Here is a 10,450-nt window from a genome sequence, read left to right on the forward strand (position 1 = left end):
CAGTTACGCACTGGTGTCGATGTAATCAACTTAGTCCCTTTGTCTGTCCTCATTTGTCCCCTCTATGTTTAGCTCCTTGTGAGTAATAAAGAATTAAATATATATATATATATATATATAATATACATATAATATAATATATATAAAATGTATATGTATGTATATGTATATATATGTTTGTGTGTGTATATATATATATTCGTATGTGTGTTTGGTTGTGTTTGTGGACGTGCACGAAAATGCACGCAGATATGTATTTATATTCTTCACCTTTTCGTACGCAACGTGTAAACACTTGTAAAGTGTTACCAGCAAACTTAAAATGACTTTAGCAACGAAATAGAACCCAGCACGTTTGCACCACACGTTGATACTAGATTGTCAATGGCGTTTTAATTCACATTTCTCCTTTACCTTAATACACAATGATCGATGTACTTCTATAAATTTCTCGCACAGCATCCATCTCCCTAGAGTTGTGTTGTTCACTCCCTTTTTAGATTTATCACAGATGCTATAAGGTACGTTCAGTCTGATGGAATAATTATGGCAATAACATGTCTATATTTTGATGAAAACTATATAATACAGCTCGGAATATATAAATAAATTTTATCTATACAGGAAAGTATTTCCTGAAATCGTTTTAAATGATCATGAGAACTAAAGCCTTCCGTTGTAAATACGTGCGGACGACAGCTTGACAGGATTAGAAGAAGCGTTGAAACTCCACAATTTGTGCCTTTCACATTTTTTTTGTTTTTTTTTCGCACCTCTATATCATGAATCTATATGTCCACAGAGATATATAGATTCCGCCATCTATATTCCTCCCTTTAAATATTCAAAATAATGGGCAAAAATCAAGTGATAAGATTGTGGAACTCATACTTTCGTATAGAATTTTGCCTTTATGTTCAAATCCAACAGGTATTTGTTTGTTTTTTTCTTCTTTTTATCAGCCTAGCATTGATAACGTACTGTATTTTTCGTTACATAAGTTGATGTAGTATATAGTGTAAACATTGAAACATCGTCACTATCTTTCTAAATCCTGTTGCCTTTCTCATAAAATGTTTGGTCCTTCAAAGCCATCTTTGTGCATTAGTCGACTTACCAGCAAATTTTGATCTGAAAAATTCGACTTGTATGCCAGAAAATACAGTAACCAATACTTATATACTGGAGTCGATTCTTTTGCCTATACCTCTCCTCTAAAAGTTTTTACGGACTTAGTGTAAGAGTTTCTGTAATAATTTGAGGGTTATATAAATTTCCAATCGTTTAAGATGTCAATAAGTTAGTTACATAACGAAATTATGCTTATTTCTCTATTAAAACGGTAGCTAATGATCGTTGCTAGTTTGTGAGCGTAACTTAATACCAGTAAATTAGAAGCAACTAATGCAATCAAAATGGCCTATTAGTCCTTGCTAGCGATAATCTAATTTTTTGGCAACGAAGAGCTAAAGTGATCCCAAAATTTATCGAACGTCTCATTACGACTATGTATTTAACTAGGCTTAACGAGATTACATTTCAAACATAGAACCGTTATCATCTCTATCGGTATTATTATTGCTCTTGCAATTAATATTATGATTATCATCGTCAGCAGCAGCAGCAGCAGCATCGTATTTATCAAGATCATCATCATCATTACCATCATTATCATTATTATTGCTGTAGTTTTGAAATGAATTTCAAACGAAATTTCGTTCAAAGCTGAATTTAATTAACCATTGTTTAGAATCAAGTAGATGCCAACAAGAAATTTTACGGTTAAGTTATATCAACACTGAAGCAAATATTTGTTGTTCGCAGTTTTCTATACAAATTAAGCGCAAAATGGATGAAACAGCTATCATATCGAGTACAGTACAATCCAATTTCGAATAAAAGTCTTCTTCATAAAAATATATTCACATCTAGCTCAATTTATATATATAGCCTTTTTATGTAATTATGATATATTTTTAAGCTTGAAACATATTCAAACTTGTTCTGGTCTAAAAATTGGGTTGCTAACTAACTAAAGTGACTCAGCAACAATAACAAGACCCCGAATATTTCCATACACTGAATTCTTTTATTATTTTGTTTGTCCAGTTACTCTGTAGTTTTCGATTATGCGAACAGATGTATTTTGTAGTTTCTCTATTACTAATTCGAAACTAACACCGACCGAACACGCGATGGATTGCGACTATTCTTAGAGGTGAGGGCGACAAACGCAAAACCAAACCAACATATCCACTGCTAATAATTCAATTTTATTAACTAGATCTTACCCTACACAAGTACATGCCACTCAAATGTCTATAATCCGAAACGTCGAAAACACTCTCATATATATCCAACAGTTTATTACTAGTCATTATCTTTTATGTATATACTTTGTATGTGTATACTATGTTTTATTTTGTCTTTTTTGTATTTCGTTTTGTTCCTGATTTGTTTTTCATTGAATTAAATGTATTCCATTGAATAAGTGTATGAAAGATGCTATTATAATGGTTGCGTAGACAATGAGCTCATAGAAACGATAGAATATAGAACAAAATCCCATTTCAGGATATATTTTCTTCGCACCAGGCCAATAATTCACGTCACAGATCGCGTGAACCGATGGTGAACAAGTGCTAAAACTAGCCGGCTCATTGCCAATCACCTTAATAACCGAAATATCAGAATTATAAACCCATTATTTATATTTTTATATGCTTTTCTATGTTTTAACATGAAAATTTGTTATAAACGATTGCAGTGTTGAAGACATACAAGAATTATTCAAAAACACACAACCGTAAACTTCACATAAACATATATTATTACAATGGAACAGCATCAGTGACCAGGTCACAGTTGGTGCGACGAAAATTTTGATACCAAATAATAAATGATAGCATGTTGTCAACTTAATGTGACAATCCCATGAAAGGGAAGATTGCTACTGTTATTAGCCCTAGGAAACACCGTTTCCTGTTGGACTTGACACATTTCCTGTGCCCTTATGCTTTCAAAGTGGAGATAATCACCTCCACCTAGCAAAGCCAGCATCCAGAGACTAGTTTCGGAGCCATTGCTCAACATCAATCTGGAGTAGCATGGTTTGCTAGCTGTCGATGTCTAACTGCCTTTGAAAACATCTATATTTCAAGTGAAATACGTTTCTGATTTTTGAAAATAGAAATAATACATTACTAAATCTCTCAGGGAGAATTTTGCAGTAGCAGCACGATAAAGTATGTTGTCAACTTAATGTGACAGTCCCATGAAAGGGAAGAATGCTACTGTTATTGACAACATCGACAGCTAGTAAGCCATGCTACTCCAGATTGGTGGTGAGCAATGACACTGAAACTAGTCTCTGGATACCGGCTTTGCTGGGTGGAGGTGTTTATCTCCACTTTGGAAACGTAAGGACACAGGAAATGTGTCAAGTCCAACAGGAAACGGTGTTTCCTAGGGCTAAATAACAGTAGCATTCTTTCCTTTCAAGGGACTATCACATTAAGTTGACAACATACTATCACTTCATCGTGCTGCTACTGCATAAATCTCTCTGAGAGATTTAGAAATGCATTATTTCTATTTTCAAATAAATCTTTAAGTGAAGATAAGAATCTGCGTGTTTTTGAATGGCTCATATATGTCTTTCACACTACAATTATTTTAGTTTCAACATATAGTTTCAAATCAAGTCACTTGCTCGACAAGTACGCTTCCGAAATTTGTTTTAAATTTAATATTAAAGTGTGTTTGTAAAAGGAGACCACCTCTTCTTTCATTCCTCTTCTGTTGAAGACTTGACTATAACTTTTTTTTTTAATTCCACAGAGTATTTTCCATTTCGCTGGTCTCGTTGTACGGTTGAATATGCACAACGAACAGCAAGCGGAAATCAAGTCATTACGACGGTAGTAACTTCGTTATAAACTTTGATATGTATTGGTCATGCAGAATATGACAGCGGCCAAAGCCAAGAGGATAGTTGTCCTGATAAACTTTCAAGCCAGGAAAACATATGTATTTAAAACAGATTATAAATATCGAAGAGTTTTGAAGAGTTTCAATTACACGATAAAAAGAAATTAGATCCCCCAAGACTTATAAAAACCTTGTTTATAGACAAGAAAAGAAGATTGGAATATAAAATTGCAAACGAAATACTTATTAAAACCGTAAAAAAAAATCTATACAAAACGATTTTCATCGAATAAATTTAAAGTCCACTGGCCAATATTTATAATGAATAATTTTCTTAATGTCCCAGCATACATTGCGATGCGTGTAAGATATAAGCGCGGGTATGGCTGTATGGTTACGAAGCTCACTTTGCAACCACGTTCAGTCCCACTGCATGAGATGTTAGGTAACTGTCGTCTACTCGCGCGTGCATATACTTGTCTCCCACCGCTTGACAACTGGTGTTGGGATGTTTGCGTCCTCGTAACTTAAAGTTTCCGCGAAAGCGACTAATAGAATAAAATATAAGTACTGGAGTCAATTTGTTCGACTAAAGCTTTTCAATACACTGCTACAGCATGACCGCAGTCCGTTGACTGAAGTAAGTAAATGATAAAAAGATAAGACTTCGTTCCACGTCTTTCCCTGAACGTACACGCATGAATTTATCATAACCCGCAACAAGCAACTCCAGTCTCATACAGCAGCTACACAGAAATTCGGTTACAAATAGACAGGCTACCAATAACATCTAGCAAATCGTCTACTTACATACCATTTAGAAAATAACCGTTACAACCAACCACCACACACAACAACATAAACATACTATATCTACCAAAGACAGAGAGAAAGAGGGAAAAAACGAACAGACTATGAATTATCTCAAATCTTGATATTCGCAGCACGTATAGAAAACACTAAAATGGATATTTTTGAGGCACCTACAGGCTCAAGTCAATACAAAGAAATAACAGCACTACGTATCAATTTATTTATCTATCTATCTATCTATCTATCTGCCTGTCTGTCAGTCTATCTATCTATCTGCCTGTCTGTCTGTCTGGATATCTATCTATCTATCTATCTATCTATCTATCTATCTATCTATCTATCTATCTATCTATCTGTCTGTCTGTCTGTCTGTCTGTCTGTCTATCTATCTAATGATATAAAAATCACAAATCTTGTTTAATGCAGCTACCCAGGGTTTCTTGGTCAAAACATTGAATTATTTCGCCATTTTTCAAGGTGAGAACAAGACTCGTAGTCAGTTGCTTGACAAACGTAAGTAGAAACCTTGGGTAGCTGTATTTCACAAGACTTGTGGTTTTTACTATAACGTTATCTTTACTCTCTTAGTTGACCGAATTCTTTTCTACTTGTTGAAGCTTTATCACATAATTATCTAGCTATGTACGTATCCGGTCAAGCGACTTGACCAGAGCAATGCAACTCTTTCATGCTATATATCCCGATCTTCCATGTAGCTTTTATTATAACATTAGACAGAAAGACAGACAGACAGATACACAGACAGACAGACAGACAGATAGATAGATAGATAGATAGATAGATAGATAGATAGATAGATAGATAGATAGATAGATAGATAGATACGTGGTGCTGTTACCTTGTATTGACGTGAAGCCTGTGGTTGCCTCAAAAATATTCATTTTAGTGTTTTCACGCTATATATCCCGATCTTTCATATCCTCAATCTAATATCCAGAATCTTCCACAAGTTGATCGATACATGCTCTGTTTGGTCGTCTGATATTTTATGTCCATGCGTAAGTTTCAATGAAGGAGAGCGTACTAGTGCACAGTAATATATAAGATCTCTTGTGGATTATTTCCTGTCCTACCTGGGCCCACTCATAACTACAAAACTGATAATCACACTAGAAAAAACACAAAACAGCGCATATCACTTAACAAAGAATACGAAGACTGCCCTCTCACACCAGCTAAACAACAAACTAAAATACAGAAGATGAATTAGCACCTAAATAATTTGTTGCTGCAAAGTCTCTAAACCTCACAGTCCCTGTTATTACTCATCCAGACAGCCACAAATAACATCTCATATCTATATACTCAATAAAGACTCTATGGATCGCTCGATTTGCAAAAAATGTTAGCCAAGTCATTTGAGTTCCTCAAATAACAGCAAAGTCTTTGTTTTTTTCTACTCTAGGCAAAAGGCCCGAAATTTTGGAGGAGGGGTCCAGGCGATTAGATCGACATCAGTACACAACTTATACTTAATTAATCGACCCCGAAAGGATGAAAGGCAAAGTCGACCTCGGTGGAATTTGAACTCAGAACGTAAAGCCAGACGAAATACTGCTAGTTTCTGCCAAAAGAAAGGTAACGTCACACTGTCTTTCAGAAGGGTACTTTTAGTTAATATCGCCCTTCGCATTATCAATACCGTTGGAATACTTTTGATTACAGTTCTTCTGGATCAGAATCAACTTGGGACTAAGCAGCAACAAAATTCCAGAACAATACTGAAACACCATCCGACAAAACTCTCGCTTGCATTCATTCCATAGAAGCTTTTGAAAAATCACATTAAAAAAGAACTGCATACAACAATAACGTCAGCATTAAAAATAGTGTTGAAAGGCATACCGGCAATATAGTATTTTGATCGAAATATAATCGAAGTAAATTTCTATACATCGGTACAGAACATTGCAAATCGAGTCAACAAGAGGGCCTCTACGCTACGCAGCTATTGGGTCTAATAGAAATTGTAGTCAAATATTCCACAGTTCGCAACCCATCGCTTTAAATATATTGACAGAAATTACAGCCAAATTTCCTTCAAATCATAGCCTATATTTTAAATAAAGTGATATACATTGAATAATGTAGTTACTAACATACAAACATACGGGGTAGTCACTGGAACATCGTTCATCAGACGACCGGTCAATGAGGGCTGATCTACACTTAACCAATAATAATACAAGTTCTTAATGATTTAATAGTAGGGAAACGTAGGTTCAAACACAGACCGTATAGGCAGAGTAATTTCTTTCCTTCATTAACTTAATACTGCGTAATCTTTCTTGAAATTCCATAATAGAATAGGAGCGGGATACATTTCGCTTGTAACCCACTTTTTATTTTAAAGTATGTTAAATCAGTTCCACGAAACTCTGTTTAATTCCAGCAGTAACAAAATTTACCCCCAAAAATCTTTAGTTCACAAACATTAATCTCATCGCTGAAAATATAACATTTTACTTCATTTAAGCAATCCCATTATAATAAGAATGGTGGTGGACTACAGAATTTACTTGCGTAAAAGTAAAATTACATAAGTTTTATGCCGTTGAGAAGAAACGTTTCCTACGTTTTGGACAAGGTCTTCTTTCACGGATAGAAATTCCGTGAACCCCTTCTGAACTGAACAAAGAATTGTTCTGATTGTTGGAATCAAGATCATACCAAATTGGATAATTTTACTTTTATACCATCTTCTAATTTGTTTCCCACTGTCAAAAGTATATCATTCATTTATATATGATATATTACTAGTAACAGTAAGACTAGCAATAAATTAGAGCGGGACTATTTCTGCTAATGCCTCTGCAAGATACAAGTGTTGCACATTTACGAAAATAACCGACCTATTATCATAGGAATATGATAAATTACAGATGTGTTGCACCGTAAAATCAGTATATAGAAGACCACATAATCTTATAAGAAGAGACAGACGATTAAATCATATCCAATACATTACTGGTACTTATTTTATTGAGTCCTGAAAGTGGAATGTCAAAATCAACCCCAGTTGGATTTTAACTTAAGATGTGAAGCGGCTTAATTGAATACCATACTGCATTTTGTCCTGAAATGAACCAATTTTTCTAATCACTGCACTGGTACGGTGAAAATATTGGGACAATCTAACTTCTCTCTTTGGGGCTTAAGTAATGAACCATTATATATATATTTTATCATATATAATGAATCATTATATATATTATCATTACATATTTCATGTGTTTTAGTAACGAAAGAGTATATGTTATATAACCATGTATATTTATTGATTTTATAAATTACTGAGCCAAAGAACTAACCTGGATAAAATTGCTAGGCCTGCAAGAAATTGCAGCCAGATTTCCCTCAAATCACGCTTCAATCTTGAAAAGAGATAGGTAATGTAGATTTTAAGTAATGTAATCCTTGATGCCTTACAAAAGTTGGGATGGGCACCGCTAGGATACCTTTAACTATAGTTCTGTTGAAGCAGGACTGGCTGCTCTGGCAACAAATGTATTTCACCTCATTCCAATAACAAGTAAGAAATGAACTTTTGACAAGACGAAGTTACTAAATTTGTGTGACTGCAATATATATATATATATATATATATATATATAAACACTACACTAATTAATTATTGCATTGAAAGATAGACTAGATGACACTATATTATGCTTTATTTCTACTTTGCAACACAATGTTAATTTGTATTTTATCAATTAATTTCTAAAAGAATAATCCATCTTGAAATATTTAAAAGCTCTGAGAACGCAAGGGAAGGTATAGAAAATTCAAGAAATTTGAAAAGGGTCTGCGTTTGCGACAATTAATTCCATAGATCATGACATAATATTTCTCTTGTAAACTCTATTTTATTTATTTTGAATAGCATTTTTTTAATAACAGCGTCGCTGGTTAAAGATTTCCAAAGAGCAATCCACTGTTTTATAGCATTTACGACAGGGTGTGACAAGTAATATCCTGTGCAACTCCTACAAGCGATGGTGCTTTTTACAGTTGCAGCAATATTCCCATGATCCCTTAATGTCTACTGCAAAACGCAGCACCACCGCTTTCCGAGCATTAGTTTATTCAGAAGATTATGCTGAGAAGGCCTTTAAATGTCAATGGTCATAGGAACGTTTTTGTCACAAACTAAACATAATGGAAATATCAGATATCTTTCATTAAAAAAATTATTAAATGCAAAAGCAATCATGTCTTCAATACAAAACGTTTGGAAGAAAAACCGTTCCCAATATATATATATATATATATGTATATATATATCGAACATTTACTGTTTTATTCAGCCAAATTCCACTCGGGATATTGGTTGACTCGAGACTATGAAAAGACAATTGTCCAGGGTGCCGCGCACTATGATCGAACCCGCAACCATGTGACTGCGAAGTGGACTTCTTAACCACATGGCTTATGTCTGCACTCATCAACAAATACATAAGCAACAACTGTTGTTATTAAGAACTATAATGTATTGTTACGGATGATGTAAAGATGAATTGCTAAAAAAATAATAGACACTTACTCGGTGCAGGAGCATTCCATCCTCGTGCCTTTCTATTGAAGTTGGGTCCATCGAGCTTCATAGCATGATCACCAGACTTCAGATCTTTTTTCACGATTGGAACTGGAACCGCTTTTGGTACATTTGGCAACTGCTCAGGTCTCGGTGGCTTTTGTTTTATTATCGGCATTGGCGTCTCAATCATGGTTGACAATTTATTCTGTACATTCATCATATTTACGTTTGCCTCAGGAGTTGATGGGCTTTTCACACTTTTGTCATCAACGACCCATTTCTCAGATCGAGCTTGGCGTTTAGCGAAGAGCTTAGCACCACGGCCCTTGTTGTTATGTAGATCAGCAACTAAATTGCTGCATAAAGTTGGTTTTACAGCACGGTGGTCAACTTTCGGCTGGCTTACCCTTAATGATTCAAATTCTTCCCTTGAAAGACTCATCTTCTCCTCGTTGACTGATACCTGCAAGTAAAGTTTTGAAATCAGATGTAAGTATATGCAAAAAACAAATCCCTTCTTCATGAACACACACACACACACACACACACACACACACATGCGGACACACACCGATATATAACTAAATAGCATTCCAATGATTAATACGACGAGTATTCCAGTTCATCCGATCAACTACCAGCGCCTGCTCGTGAAATTCACGTGCAAGTTGCTGAGCACTCTATAAAACCCTTACCTTTAACGTAATTCTCAGAGATTCAGCGTGACACAGAATGTGAAAAAGCTGGACCTTTGAATTACAGACACAACTCACTTTTGTCAGCTGAGTGGACTGGAGCATTGTGAAATACAGTGCCCTGCTCAACTACACAACGTGCCGCAGGTAATCGAACTCATGACAGTGAACCGGTTAATCACACCACTAAGACACGCACCTTCATTACTGATATATACTCGTACGAATATTTTACACTCTAGCGCAAACAGTTTACTCTCGTGCACATGCAGCACTTAATATATTCATACGTACATTTATATATATTTATATTTATACACTACCAGAGATTTATACACAAGAACCATCGAAACACGCATGCACACACGCATACGCCCACACATGCATATGTACATATGCATGCAGAAATACGCGTGTATATATATATATATATATATATATATATATATAT

General features: G+C 35.0%; 1 protein-coding gene across 3 annotated transcripts in view; it reads right to left on the reverse strand.

The window, feature by feature from the left end:
- LOC106882558 (uncharacterized) overlaps positions 1–10,450 on the reverse strand; it is a 214,413-nt gene that overhangs the window by 13,093 nt on the left and 190,870 nt on the right. For all 3 annotated transcript variants that reach the window (XR_008264440.1, XM_052968895.1, XM_052968894.1), the window contains one exon: positions 9,311–9,767. Coding sequence is in view for 2 of the 3 variants with exons in the window: in XM_052968895.1 (XP_052824855.1) it covers positions 9,311–9,767 (457 nt within the window). In the remaining variant the exon portion in view is untranslated. The remainder of the gene's footprint in view (positions 1–9,310; positions 9,768–10,450) is intronic.

Source organism: Octopus bimaculoides, chromosome 6 (assembly GCF_001194135.2).
Source record: "Octopus bimaculoides isolate UCB-OBI-ISO-001 chromosome 6, ASM119413v2, whole genome shotgun sequence".
Taxonomy (NCBI): Eukaryota; Metazoa; Mollusca; class Cephalopoda; order Octopoda; family Octopodidae; genus Octopus; species Octopus bimaculoides.